The 16362-nt window shown below is 35.1% G+C and overlaps 1 protein-coding gene across 1 annotated transcript in view; it reads left to right on the top strand.

The window, feature by feature from the left end:
* The first annotated feature begins 9178 nt into the window (after nucleotides 1-9178).
* The window catches only part of LOC127856855 (serine/threonine-protein kinase 10-like), a 94613-nt gene continuing 87429 nt past the window's right edge, over nucleotides 9179-16362 (top strand). Inside the window, exon 1 of the mRNA XM_052393009.1 lies at nucleotides 9179-9597. Within this exon, the coding sequence (XP_052248969.1) occupies nucleotides 9439-9597 (159 nt within the window). The 5' untranslated portion in view covers nucleotides 9179-9438. The remainder of the gene's footprint in view (nucleotides 9598-16362) is intronic.

Here is a 16362-nt window from a genome sequence, read left to right as displayed (position 1 = left end):
GACTTCGAAATTAACCCAGCACCCGATTCAATACTCATGACACCAACTGAAAAATCTTGCGACACATCGCTGAAACAAAAGCTCGCCAATTTAATAGCATCAACCCCCAAAACACCAACGTCTAAATAAAGAAGCCGGAACACCAACAATTCATTCACTTCTTGTAAACAAATAAAGTTTGACAACAATTTAAGTTCAATTGCAGAAGACGTTCTCGAAGAAGAAACCATTTAAATATAAGCAGCGATGATTCATTTACCAGTGGACAGACGTGTTTTAATCAAATGACCATTGATGACGCGGAAGCCGATAATGTAGAAATTGCAAATATATCTACAATAGATTTAGAGCTAGTTAAAAATCCATCTGGGTGGCTGAACGACCCAATAATAAACAAATGTCAGCAAATGCTAAAGAACAATTCGCGCTTGACAGTGGGATGCAGAACACACTTCTTGCTCCGTACTTTAATCATGATTTAGGTACCTGGGATATAAATAAACGTTTAACGAAACAAAATCCCCCGTCCGCCCAAATACATTTAAACGCCAGTAATCACTGGGTATTACCATACCAATCACAGAAAGATCGACATGTTATTGTGGTGGACAGTTTTAAAATCTCCAAGAACTCTAAACAGTAGTATTTCATTCAAATCGCTCAAATCTATGAAAATGGAGAGCGCAGTGTACAAGTACAAATACCCGACGTACAACGTCAACCTAATTACACAGATTGTGGTGTTTTTGCTATTGCAAATCTTACTGAGGTGTTACACAACAATTATGATGTAGATTTTTCAATTATCAGATATGAATATACCAAGAATGAGAGCACATTTATTAGAATGTATACTAAACAACAGGTTTACAACATTTCCAAAAATAGAAAAAATGCCAAAAATGCCGTGGTAAAGTAGCAAAAAGTTGTCTATTAAGTTGTTTTCTAACAAGTTAATCATGCTATTCAAACAGAATTGCAGTTTACCCATATATTTTTTCAAAGGTCAGAATAGCTTAATTGGTAGAGCAACCCAGGCCGGAATCAGATCTTATTTAGATGCTAATGGGTGGTTCGGGTTCGAAATCCCGATCTGACCTTCGTAGGTTAATTGTGGGTTGCAAGGATGGCAACGAATAGGATGACAATCTTGTTTTGGGCTGGGGTTTTTGGGCTAACAGTTCAGTTCATTGGTCCACATGAAACCCTTTAATATGGCCCGTTTGTTGTTGAAATTGCTGATTAAAGTAATAATGAAAGTTCATTTCCTTACCTTTTTAATAAAAGTCTTTACGACTCCAGGTTCTTCTGCTAGAAGTGCCTTTAATGATTTAATTCAAATATTTTTTCTGTATATAAGTTGTGAGTTAGTTCTTCACGGTGCGTATATTGTATATTGTCATCTAGAGTCCGTGGTTTTCTTCTATTACAGATTTAATTGAGCTCGCTTTGATGCATCGCCTTATTTCATATTATGCTTCTCTCACAATTTTTTTTTACATATTTAGAAACAGTGGAAGAAAACCATAACAACGGTACCAAAAATGTATGGTCGGTTAGAAAAAGGATGCTTTTATAGCCCCTTTTAGCTTTACGTGTTTTCCTCAAGACATTGTTTGTGTACAAAAAACAAAACGGTATTTTTCGGTCAATTTGACCGCGATACAGGTTGGCACTGACCCTGCCATAAAATTTTAACATGGTTAGAAACTGTGGAGGTTCTTCTTTGCAACGATACCATTATAATTAATATCGAATTAATAATAATGTTTTTTATAATTCCCTTTTGCCTTTTCAGGGTTTTCTTACGGCATTTGCGTGTGTAAAAAACCCCCGTTAAAACAGGCCGACTTTGTCCGCGAATTACAGGCCGACTCTGACCCTGCCATAAACTATTTTATATATTATTAGAAACTGTAGAGGAACTTCTTTACAACGGTACCATTACAATTAATATCGGACGAATAATAATGCATTTATAACCATTTAATATCGTTCCTGGTTTTCTTTTACGGCATTTGCGTGTGTAAAAAAACCGTTAAAACAGGCCGACTTTGTCCGCGATTTACAGGCCGACTACGATCCTGCCATAAACTATTTTCATATGGTTAGAAAATGTAGAGGATCTTCTTTACAACGGTACCATTATAATTAATATCGGACGAATAATAATGCATTTATAACCATTTATATCGGTTCCGGGTTTTCTTTACGGCATTTGCGTGTGTAAAAAAACCCGTTAAAACAGGCCGACTTTGTCCGCGATTTACAGGCAGACTACGACCCTGCCATAAAATATTTTGATCTGGTTGAATCTGTAGAGGATCTTCTTTACAACGGTACCATTATAATTAATATCGGACGGATAATAATGAAGTTATAACCATTTATATCGGTTCCGGGTTTTCTTTACGGCATTTGCGTGTGTAAAAAAAACCGTTAAAACAGGCCGACTTTGTCCGCGATTTACAGGCCGACCACGACCCTGCCATAAAATATTTTGATATGGTAAGAATCTGTAGAGGATCTTCTTAACAACGGTACCATTATAATTAATATCGGACGAATAATAATGAAGTTATAACCATTATATCGGTTCCGGGTTTTCTTCTCGGCATTTGCGTGTATAAAATAAACCGTTAAAACAGGCCGACTTTGTCCGCAATTTACAGGCCGACTACGACCCTGCCATAAAATATTTTGATATGGTTAGAATCTGTAGAGGATCTTCTTTACAACGGTACCATTATAATTAATATCGGACGAATAATAATGAAGTTATAACCATTTATATCGGTTCCGGATTTTCTTCTCGGCATTTGCGTGTGTAAAAAAAAACGTTTAAAACAGGCCGACTTTGTCCGCAATTTGCAGGCCGACTACGACCCTGCCATAAATATTTTGATATGGTTAGAATCTGTAGAGGATCTTCTTTACAAACGGTACCATTATAATTAATATCGGACGAATAATAATGAAGTTATAACCATTTATATCGGTTCCAGGTTTTCTTTTCGGCATTTGCGTGTGTAAAAAAAACGTTAAAACAGGCCGACTTTGTCCGCGATTTACAGGCCGACTACGACCCTGCCATAAAATATTTTGATATGGTTAGAATCTGTAGAGGATCTTCTTTACAACGGTACCATTATAATTAATATTGGACGAATAATAATGAAGTTATAACCATTTATATCGGTTCCGGGTTTTCTTTTCGGCATTTGCGTGTGTAAAAAAAACCGTTAAAACAGGCCGACTTTGTCCGCGATTTACAGGCCGACTACGACCCTGCCATAAAATATTTTGATATGGTTAGAATCTGTAGAGGATCTTCTTTACAACGGTACCATTATAATTAATATCGGACGAATAATAATGAAGTTATAACCATTTATATCGGTCCGGGTTTCTTCTCGGCATTTGCGTGTGTACAAAAAAACGTTAAAACAGGCCGACTTTGTCCGCGATTTGCAGGCCGACTACGACCCTGCCATAAAATATTTTGATATGGTTAGAATCTGTAGAGGATCTTCTTTACAACGGTACCATTATAATTAATATCGGACGAATAATAATGAAGTTATAACCATTTATATCGGTTCCGGGTTTTCTTTCGGCATTTGCCGTGTGTAAAAAAAACCGTTAAAACAGGCCGACTTTGTCCGCGATTTACAGGCCGACTACGATCCTGCCATAAAATATTTTGATATGGTTAGAATCTGTAGAGGATCTTCTTTACAACGGTACCATTATAATTAATATCGGACGAATAATAATGAAGTTATAACCATTTATATCGGTTCCGGGTTTTCTTCTCGGCATTTGCGTGTGTACAAAAAACGTTAAAACAGGCCGACTTTGTCCGCGATTTGCAGGCCGACTACGACCCTGCCATAAAATATTTTGATATGGTTAGAATCTGTAGAGGATCTTCTTTACAACGGTACCATTATAATTAATATCGGACGAATAATAATGAAGTTATAACCATTTATATCGGTTCCGGGTTTTACCATAAAGATTTCCGGATAGTTCCGGGTTTTATACCTGCCCTGAAGAAATACCGAATTTCCCGTAATTACCAAAATCCCCAGAAATCCACGAGATTCCCACGAAATCCCCATTAATATTGATTGTGTATTGAAAAACTGCGTATTTTAATATAGATCGTTGCGAAATACACTGAAATCACTAATGAAACATTGTTTTATCAAAGTTTGATTTCGGGGATTTCGGTAGGACCTTCGGTATATCCACATACCGCATTTTGTAATTCCGGTTATGTAAAACTTGCGAAACTTTTTCGTGATTTAATCAAAACTATATTTTTCCCAGGTATAACGCCTACGCCAACAGGTAGATCGCATTCTTGTCCATATACATGTCAAATTTCAGCAAACGTGCTAGGCCAGTTTTCAAGAAACCCAAATCGCGACGATTCTCGCCAGCTTAACGAAAGTTAGCCCCCTTTATCATTCGTTCGATTGAACGTCATCAATGATGACGTCCAATACATCACTCATTCCATATGACCACCCGTATTCCTGTTCTCGAAACATTTATTACAGCTGCGGTTAGGCAGCATCTTGTTGTACTGTCTCCGGAACTCCCCTGTCTGCTCAGCCCCCAGCTTCCTCTTCATGTAGTGCTTTGTTGAGAACGGTAGGTACGGTTCCGCTGGGACTGAAATCGACGAGGTCGGTGCCAGGTCAGGGGCGGGAGCATTCACAGATCGCACTGTTGGTGCTGGTGCAATGGTCACAGGCACTTCTGGCTTGAACTCACATGGTCCTCGCAACATTTATTACAGCTGCAGTATGGCAGCATCTTGTTGTACTGTATCCAGGAAACCCATGTCTGCTCAGCCTCCAGCTTCCTCTTCCTGTAGTGCTTTGTAGAGAACGGTAGGTAAGGTTCGTGAAAGCAATCGGGCCCGATATTTATCATTTATCAGTTCATATTGCTCACCTACCGAATAAAACAGTGGGAGTCTATGTTGTGTCTTAGCAACCTGCTGTGATGATCTCTATCCTATCAGCTCAATACACGGGCAACTAATATTGTATTGGAAAAACATGAATACTTCCCAAATGACTGATGTATTACTATATTGTTGTGTACATTTATAATAAGCAACCTGATACAGAATTATGTTTATTCAGGAATAGCAATATATTTGTTTCGACCATCGACTATATAAAAAATCGAGCCTACTTAAAAGTTATCAAAATCTATAAAATGATTAAAATTAGTATTGCATGTGATTCATGTGAAGATGAAGACCGAAAAGCACTTATTTTCTCTCTTTATATATGAAAAATCCTTTTCTAATATGTGTAAACGGGTTTAATTAGTTATAAATGGATATATTTCATGCATATGTACACTACCTTTTGTTTATTATGATGTATTAATGCCCAAAGTTGGATATATCGGCAATATACCAACCGAAAATCACTTCATATGAACACCGAAAAGCACACGTATTTTGCTTACATCAATAAATACTTAATATATTTTTTCTCTGAATCTATTAAAATGGTTTATTTATGATTTATTTATGTATATTGAATAATATAGAATAAAAGTGGATAATATTGTTCTGTTGATAATTCACCCACCGAAAAGCAACTCATTCGAAGACCGGAAAGCACTTACCGGTAGGTTTGCTTACTTGTACATATTTGTAATATTTTATTGAACTTAACTGATATAATATTGAACTTAACTGATATGATATAATAAAGCACATGTATTCAACATGTCAATTCAATCAAAAGATAAGTGTCATGTTTAGTGAGATTGCCAAGGGAGAATGAAAATGCAAATTTGGCTTATTTATACATGTATTTTTTCTGTGTCTTTAATGTATCTTATTTATATGAGACGATATGCTTATTTATTTTTAAGAAATAAAAGCTTCAACTGTGTCTTATTTATATATTATCCTTTATCATTTATGTCTAAATGTGTCTTTTATATATGACGACATGCTTTTCTGCCAGTGTCATGCGCAAATGGATCTTATTTCTTAATATCTACCTTCACACTTTATTAGCGCCGTCTTTAATTAGGCCATCTCTATTTAAATAACAGATAACTGTGAACTTACTAAAAATGTGCAACGGTGATGTTGATCCATTCTATCTACCGTATATCATATTTTAGTAAATAAGGTTACTTCGGAAGTATAAAATTGCGTATGCTATGATTAGAATATATAGAAATTTATTAACTGTACTGATATCCACATCAACTAATGATTTTACCTGTATTATTTGGCATTAAACGCGTATATAAATTATATATGGTAAATAAAACGGATTAAAAAGTTAAATAAGTTCGTATTAATGTATTCAACGGTTTGTTTTAAGGCAATAGATTAAATCAGTTATTTTGTCAGTAAATCCTGTACAATAGCCAGGTGCCTGTGTATTGAGCTGATAAGATAGTGATCACCACAGCAGGTTTCTTATACACAGTGTAGACTTCGCCTGTTTTATTATTGTATTTGTTATTTACCTGATTGGAATAAATGAAATGTATTCATTCGGGTCTGCTGACGTTATGTTAAAGGTCATTTAATGTTAAAAGCTGGGTAACACAGCTATGCCGAAAAAAGAAACAATGAATATATTGGCGCGATGGAACATGATGTATAAATCAAGCTGACAGAATAGTATCAGTTTTAGCTATACTGCCAAAGGCAGAAGAGCTTATGGGATGGCATGGTTTCTGTCTGTCTGTCTGTCTGTCTGTCTGTGTGTGCGTTAGACTTTTCTTGTTTATCCGGTAAAGTCCACAGTTTTCATCCGATTCTTTTCAAACTTGTTCAGTGTCTTTATATTAATGAGGACTCGATTCCTATTGATTTTCAGGTCACTGGGTCAAAGGTCAAGGTCATAGTGACTCGAAATAGTAAAATGGTTTCCGGATGATAACTCAAGAATGCTTAGGCCTAGGATCATGAAACTTCAAAGGTACATTGATCATGATTGGCTGATGACCTCTTTTCATTTTCAGGTCACTAGGTCAAAGGTCAAAGTCACAGTGACTCTGTTAATAGCAGTATAGCGATTCAGGCCCTCATGGGCCTCTTGTTAATTATGTGTAATGTAATTCGAAACACAACGTTCAATTGCACGCGCACTTAACAAAATTATAAAACATCACGTGTATCATTATATTTATTTTTATAAATTAAGTACAATTATTTTATGTTATACATTGTTTGGTTTTGTACGTGCTTGGCATATTTATAATATAACAGTTTTTGAAATAGAATCGGAATTTAAACTTAAATTTAATGCAATCCACAATTATTTAAGTGGCCAAGCGCAGTATTCTGCGCTCGGTCCTGATGGTGTATTGTAATATATACAATTATGATAAGAAACAGGAGCAGACATCAGGCATCAGGTTGATAAGAAGAACTGACTATTTTTTTACCTCGAATAACATCACCAAATAAATATGTTTTTTAATTATAAATTTGCTAAGAATAATTGTATAACATTATTCATCAAGCGGCCAAGTGCATTAATCTGCGTTCCACCGCTGTCGGGTATTTTACTGTTAATTAAGTACCACCTTCATACCATCATTTTTAAACTGATGACGGAAATAAAGAAATATCTTGTACGTACTTGAATAAATGTTACTTGTTGAAATTTAGTGAACTCTTAAAGGGATCTTTTCACGCTTTGGTAAATTGACAAAATTGAAAAAAGTTGTTTCAGATTTGCAAATTTTCGTTTTAGTTATGATATTTGTGAGAAAACAGTAATACTGAACATTTACCATGGTCTAATATAGCCGTTATATGCATCTTTTGACGATTTTAAAACCTAAAAATTATAAAGCGTTGCAACGCGAAACGATTAAATAATTAGGAGAGTTCTGTTTTTGTCGTTAAATTTTGTGAAACTACGAAGATTGCTTATATAAGGTATAAAATACTTCAATTATATGTACTCGGCGGAATAGCTCAGTAGGCTAAAGCGTTTTTACTTCAGGACTCTGGCAGGACTCCAGGGGTCACTGGTTCGAACCTGGTCTGGGCAATGTTCTTTTCCTTTTTTTAATTTTATTCTTAAGTTTTTACTGGAGCTTTTACGATCCAATGTTTACATTTATCGATATAAAGCATGTAATGAATAAGTTAAAAAATGCCAAAATCTGTGAAAAGGCCCCTTTAAGTAACAAAATATAAATTTGATCACAATTTTAATAGTACCATCTTAATAATCAATCAATTATGAATATGAGGTTTTATACACTTATGTAAATATAATGCAGCCTTTTGAAATCGACCAACCATTTCAGACTCTATATAGAATCAATTCAGCAGTAATGAGGCTTATCAGTTGTTACATACATAGCAGATACCGGTGCCGAACCAAAAAATGTTTGCTCCAGTTACGTTTACGCATCCGTCATCATTGCGGCATGCTGTTTTAGTGGGCAACAGCGTTATTTGACACAATGTAGCGCGCTTAAGGTCGAATTTGTACGATAAAGTCCATTGAAAATGCATTAACAAACAAGTTGTTGATTATTCTTTAATTATTTTTCTTCCGTAATTTACAGTATACAGTGCGGGTTCGGTGCCAACATTGCGCTTTCGGTAACGATACAGCGTTACTTGACATAATGTAGTGCGCTTAAGATCTAATTTGTACGAAATATTCCATGAAAAATGTATTAAGAAACAAGTTTTCGGTTATTCTTTACTTGAAAATTTAACTGGTCAACTTATTATTTCCATAATTTACATATTACAGTGCGCTTTCGGTACTGACAATGCGGTAAATCTAGTAACTGATTCCGAAGCCAATTCACCTTTTATCCGATGTCTGAATCCGGAACGGAATCGATCTGACGGTAGTCCATATAAACCAGGGACCTATATTTTTTTTTATATGTCCCTGTATAAACGGACTGCCAGAGCCTTTTATAATTTTTGCTATGGCGGCTCTGTTAAAGCAGCCCATTGGGGTATCAAGCTTAGTGTTGAATTATTGCAACTAATCTGGCGGTTGTTTTTTTAACTTTTATTCGGGAAAACGTATACATGAATATTTCACGTATAATCATTAAAATGCGCTTGAAGAATGTGATTTATAAATGGGCGTGTCCTGAACATAAACACGGAAGTAAATATTAGAAATTTGTACGGGTCGGCCACTTTGTACTGCGCATGCTCGCAGGAAACAAGATGGAGAAATTTTCCGCAACAGCAAATAAGCGAAAGTCCTTGAATTATTGTTTCAAAATTAATGGATTTAAGCGTTTTAAAGGCAAAATTATGGTAACATGTAGTCCATACACTGCTCTTACCAAATGAGCCGGTTTATTTTGTGTGTCAACATGCTTTATTTGGTTAAACGCGACCCATAAAGCACATAAATATTGATATTTAGAAATATTAAAATCAAAATGTCATTTTTGACAAGTTTTAAAAAGCTCTTAGGGCTGGGAGTTGTGGCAAAGAAACGTGGAATAAGTGATCGAAACATTATCACAGATAAAGATCCAAACCACGTTTGGGAACTTGTTGGTGAGCTGGGAGATGGAGCATTTGGAAAAGTCTACAAGGTATACATTTGAGCATGTTGTATTTGTTTGCCTTCTCTCCACCTGTTAAAATGCAGGGTTCAGTTCAGAGCAACAATTCACCTGCCCTTATGTTGCAATTGTTGTGGGTTCAAGGCTCTTGGAAACTCTATATTAATCGTATTTGTAAATTGTACACATGAATTTGACAAAGGGTGCTTAACAGGGTGCTGGAGGTTTCGGTAAATGACAAGTTCGGTAAATTGATTTATAGAGTAAAAGCTGTGGAGGTTTCGGTAAATTGATTTTATAGAGGAGGTATACCTACAACGAGGTGTTAATGACACCTATTATCGGCTTACAATAACATTAGGGGCATTTATTTGCAAACTGTGGATTAATTTTGAGTAGAGTAATTAATGCTATGCCTAAGGTAAAGAATTAAGGGAAATGAAAATGCAACCTCTGAAAAACGAATTCTGTTGGGAAATTTTTGGTTAATTTTACGATTTAAATAACGCAATACTGTTGTTTGTTTTTTAAATTGGTGCTTTTATTTAAATAACATAATAGTAATAAGAAATAATGATTTATGGCGGAATCAATGTAAGCTCTTCAATTAAGTTTAATGCTATTTTAAAAAGTTTCTTGTAAAATATGATTTAATAAAAATGATTTCATGTTGAATTTTATATTTATTTATATGTTTTATTATTTCTTTCTGGTTTCTGGTTGAGAAAAACACAAGAAAAAACAATATATAAAATTTAACTGATAACTAGGAAAAAGAAGCGAGAAATTTATTTATATACGAAACAAACATATTTGATCTTAGTATTTTAAACCACCGAAACTTAACCATTATATAAACATGAGGTAGTTTGCCAACATAATGAATATGTATCCCAGCTCTTGCCACGTGGAGGCCACCTCTTGTAAGAGCCACATTATTATATTTTTTTAATTGATACGCTTTAATTAAGGTTTTTATCAACTAATTGTTTAAAAACATATATAAAATACAAAACGACCATGACCTTAGTATATAATTTACCTCCATCGATTAGAATATTTATAGGTTGCAAGCCTGGATAATTAATAATAAAACTTTGCAAACATCTCTAATTTGATAAAATCAAGTCCGTACATTTAAACCGATAAATTAATTAGTGCCAAACAACTCAATTAATGTACATCAAAATTAATCCACAGTTTGCAAATAAATGCCCCTAATGTTATTGTAAGCCGATAATAGGTGTCATTAACACCTCGTTGTAGGTATACCTCCTCTATAAATCAATTTACCGAAACCTCCACGGCTTTTACTCTATAAATCAATTTACCGAACTTGTCATTTACCGAAACCTCCATAACCCGCTTAACAAAAACCAATTGAGTCAACAAAACTTCTTTTTTGAATGCCTGGGTATGAAACAATGAATTATTGCCATGCATCGCAATGTTATTTGATCTGATTTAAATTCAATTGTCCATTAACAGATAGATATTTGTATCAACTATGCAGTCAATTTAAACTATTACTTGTAATAGGGTAAAGTGATCGTGACTCGGACAGTGTTTTCAGTTTCGAACGATTTGAGCTATATTTAGAACTGTCAGGACGGTTTCTTCAAACTGGTACCCAGCCTACTATTCCCGCTATGCATTTCAACCGTTTTTGCAGGCAAAACGGTTTAGATTGCGCCTATATGTGTAGTTGAATACAGCTACTCCAGTTCGATTGTGAGTCGGACAGTTTTGATATTGAGTCGGACAGTGAGAGATGTCAGAGTAAATGGCCATATATTATATGGTTTTATACTATTTTAAGTCAATAATGCAAAAATATTTGTTCTATTAATGCTTTTTCAATATTTGGTTTATATTGAAATGAATTAATCTAATTAAATGATGTAAAATTACTTATATACTTACGTTATCGACCAGTGGTTGCTACACGCGCTTCTAAGCTTGGCGACCCGGGTTCGACTTCTCTCCCGGTGCATACAAGTTCGATTGGTGGTTGCCATACTAGACCAGCGAGGTTTTGCTAAATTTATTTTCACACAATTCAAGAGTATCAGGTTAATATTGGGCAACTACATAGTTACGATGCCTTGCTTAATGCACTACGTGAGTTAGCGTGTGTGAACATGAACGTCTATGAAGCCCATCGGGTATCGAAAACAAGTTGAAGATTAAAGATTCGTGTTTTCAAGCTAAAGACAAATACAATGTACAGCATAATTTCTAATTCGTATCTATGAGTAATCCAGTTACAAAACCACTCAAACATGTGTGTACGCGACTTTTTTTTCTTTTGGTGCATTACATGTCATGGTCGTGTGCCTGTTTGCTGCAGTTACCTGAGGGCTTCGCAAGGAGAACTCAGGGTTCCGAGCTTTCAACTTTATCAATATCCACAACATATCCAAAGGCCTGCCACGCTTAAACGATGCGCCTTTCTGATCGGCAAAAATCCCCACGTACCTTAAAATGTTACCTTTACTAAACCCAAAACCCCTGGCCGCTTATGAAGTGGCGGCCTCAATAAGAGCCTTTTCATCAGTCGAGGACATTTTGTGCTTTTTACCCCAGGTAGCGCCGTGCTTTACCAGTCACCCTATCAGGCAAAGACGATTTGGGAACATTATATTCATCGCGGCGAACAGACATCCCGATTATATAGAGCCACTGAAGTATCAAAAATTAAGCCGATACGTTTTAAATACATTTATTTTATTTATTGGCAAATATAAACAAACATAATGAATAAAACATTGGAAATAAGAAACTGTCAACTGTAGCTGCACTGTCAAATTTCACAGAATGTTAATAGATTTTATATATGTATGAACTCTTTAATAGCTCAGGCACAGCTATGGAGTCTGCATCTGTTTCGCAGCAACGAAGCCGATGCTGCAATTCTGCATCGGCCCACGCAGCTTTGAAAACTTTTCTGGGGACATTTTTGGCCCAAAGGTAACACGACCCTTTTGCAAAATTCAATACAGTCTTGAGCTTAAGGGCATCTTCACGGCGAAGATAATATCGGCCCTGGTGCAGGTGTGAGTCTCCATAAACTGCAATCGCATTACAGTCCTTTCGGTTACCAGGTTCATGACGACAATAATGCAATGGACCGACTTCTAGCTGCTTCGCACCTGTATGGTGCATACCGACAACACAAAACTTGCGGATTATCACGTTCTTCATCCTATTAATTACAAAGTGAAATACGACAGCACAAACTATTAACTACAAAGTGCAAACAGTGTAAAATAGTGGTAAAATCCTATTATTACCAACATAGCCCAATTTCTCACATGATATTTTTGTATGAATAAACATCGTTAGATATCAACGAATTTCGGAAAGCGCAACATGTAAGAATTTGGTTTACGTGCTCATTTTGTGCTGGAAATGAACAAAAGTAGTAAAAAAAAACAACACTTTGCACAAATTAATTAGAACAATCTAGCACAGACCGAGTAAACTGTTTGATGAATGGAACATATAAGAGCTATTGGACTTGTCAACATTTGCATTTAGTTCCACGTAAACCCGTAATAAAATCGGCTTATTTCTGTATTTGAGACCTATCTATAAACTTTCATATGTAAATATAGGTTAAACATTGTTTATTCACAACTTACATTGAGTCTGACAGTGTCCGACTCAATATCAAATTGCGTTGTTTTGCTGTCCGACTCAATATCTAAAATGGTTCATGTTGTCTGTGGGGAAATTTGTTGATCAATTCAAAGAAACTACGATTAAACTTAAATTTAGTTTACAAAATGATCATAAATCTACAGCTTAAACAAAGATGTCAATTGCTCAAACAGATTTCAACACTGCTAGACTGTTTCAAACGCAAACAAAACTTACTTCTTTTGCGTTGTCAATTTTGAAATTCGCGCCAGTGAAGGTATTTTTAGAAATGAACTTCAGGAATGCTGGGAAGTACGCCACAACAGACAAACGACTTATTTTATTGGTTTAAATATTTATTTCGGTTAATGTACACTTGTTTACATGCTGAACTGTCTAAAATCGACAGAAAAACTTGTCCAAAAACGTCCGACTTCAGATCGTGTCCGACTCTAGATCACTTTACCCTATGGGTTTGTGCCTTGCCGCCTTGGAACCCATCATCTAAGTTTTATAGACCAGTTGACTGGTGACGTCACGCGCACCTGCAAAGTTTAGACTCCGTTCACTGGTTGGCAAAAAGAGGTGGAATTTATATAAGCGCATATATAGAAGGTTGACAAAATCATGGTTTTTTATGATAATCATGCACAATATCAAATATAATTTTACTAATTATGTCTATATAAAACATTAGCATGCAAGGGAATGCATCTTTGGATCTGTTATATTGTTGTTATTATTTGTTTTTACTCACAACGAACTCGGGAGTGAAACACAATCTAAGAGCTCGATATGTGGTTACAACAAAAATCTCTCTACTTGGCACTTCTTCGCAACCATTTTAGTTAAAAAAATCTCAGACAGTGATTTCTTTCAGAATAAATTAAATTTAAAGGGACTGTCAACCACGACGACGAAGAAAAGAAAAGTTGTAAAATACCGTATTTTTTTACAATTATTAGTTTATATTGATTAAAATATCATTAACTTAGAAAAGAAAACAATGAAATATCAAGTTTGGTATGATATACATGTGAAATTAAAGAGCATGGTGTAATTTAAAAGCATGTCAAGTTTTGAATTCATATGCTGAAACGTACTGTTATAACCCACAAAGGTTTTTCTGTAACAGAACATTTTTTAAGATAAGTGGTACAGAAAATACACGTCAAATATTTTTTTAAAGATATTTCTTGTTATATTTGATCGAGAATGTAACCCCCCTCCCAGTTTCGCTGAATGGATCAAGTTCCCTATGGGTACTACTGCCCCGCAGGGGTTCTGAAATACGCTGTCCGAGTTGTCCGAGTCGTCAATTTCCCCTTCCGGACAAGCAGTTTTTGAAAGCTGACTTGTCCGGGGACAAGTAAAATTTCCGTGGTATTTTTTTTTCGAGAACGAAACTACTCTATTTTCCGAAAATCAAAAACGAAAGTTTATATAAATAGCATATGATTAATCTGCGGACTGGCACACTTTTTCAACTGGAAGTAGGTTATTTTCCGATAATAATTATTTAATGTAGTAAACCAGTCCACGAGTATATATATATATATAGCAACAGCCAATCACGCATAAGAAAACAATTTTAATAGAGAAACCAGCACACATGTGTATAGCAACAGCCAATCACGCATTAGATAACACTTTTCGTACATTGCAAATGGCCGCATACATGTTCTAACGACCTGCATTCGATTTTTATATAATAAAACCACTTCAACGTCAAGCCATGACGCTAATCAGACCAATGATAAAATCAGTTCGGCGTCGGAAAAGAAGAGAAAAGCCAAGTATGAATATGATAAACAAACGACGCCAAGCGGAAACGAGAATTTGTTGTCTAATTGGTTTTCCTTGGCTTGAACACGTTGCCGATGTGTGTAAATGTAAACTTTGTCAGGAGTTTCCTTTATTAGCGGATAATTATATACTTATAATTAACGGAGATTATTTTATTTCAAGTAAAATTGTCTAGTCATGTTGAGATTATTAAATATCCGAGATGGTATCATGTGTGACTTGAACGTGATCTTATTATATGCACATCTTGCTTGTATTTTTTGTTCATGTGAATTTTCTAGTTAACTATGTTTATAATTTAAAATAGAAGTTAACAAAAGTGTATGCTTGTATTATTTGCTTAATTAGTAATGACATTTTCCTTTATCTATCTTAAAAGTACAGACAAGTACATTTGTACTTCTTTGGTACGGATAAGTGAATTTGTGGGTCCAACTTGTCTGTGGACAAGTAGACTCTTAAAATATTTCAGATCCCCTGCCCCGTACCCCCATTTTTTTTGTACCCTACATTTTTCGTACCCAATTTTTTTTCGTATCCAATTTTTTTCGTACCCAAATGTTTGCTCGTACCCAAAAAAATTTTCGCACCCAATTTTTTTTCCAATCCAATTTTTTTTTCGTAACCAAATATTTTTTCTTACCCATTTTTTGGGGGGGCATAATTATTGTACCCAAAATGTTCGTACCCATTTTTTTCCTACCCAAAATTTTTGTACCCACATACACAATTGTGGTGATGTAGACAGAGCTCCAGATAAGGATTTAGTCTAAAGGGTATTTAACCCCCTTACATTATTGTTTAAGCGTATTTTACTCCTTTGTTTCAGCCATAAAGTGTATTTAGGTATATTTAGGAGTATTTTCCATTTCCATAGAAAACTGACAAAGTAAATGGTGTGTTTAATCTAGAAATATTATTATTTATTATTTATATTATTAAATGCAAACAGAATGAATTTAAAATGACGATATGAACAGAATTTCTTTAAAAATATTCCCGCAGTAGTCGCTGGTCGCTTAAAACATCCCTCTTTTGATCCACAAACATGAGGGCCGCCATTTTTAACCGCAAATCAGGCCCCGTCACGAAGGAGTTGTATTTACATAAAATCACCATTTTTTGGGGTGGGGTTTTACGCGTTTTGACAATTTTCACAGAATAAATGCGTTTGTTTCATGAATTTAAGAAGCATTGTGAGTTTTTACGAAGAAAGTGCTTTTCAGAGGAAAATGATAAAAAATCGTACAAAAACTTGTCTTTAGCGTTTCAAATCGCAACAGTTTTTCCTGAAAGGACCTCAAAACACGTTTTTATAGTTGTTTTTTTTTTCTTTATGGAGGTAGC

The sequence above is a fragment of the Dreissena polymorpha genome, chromosome 14 (assembly GCF_020536995.1).
Source record: "Dreissena polymorpha isolate Duluth1 chromosome 14, UMN_Dpol_1.0, whole genome shotgun sequence".
NCBI classification, from domain to species: domain Eukaryota; kingdom Metazoa; phylum Mollusca; class Bivalvia; order Myida; family Dreissenidae; genus Dreissena; species Dreissena polymorpha.
Note: the sequence above shows the minus strand (reverse complement) of the source record. Positions and strands in the feature narration are given on the sequence as shown.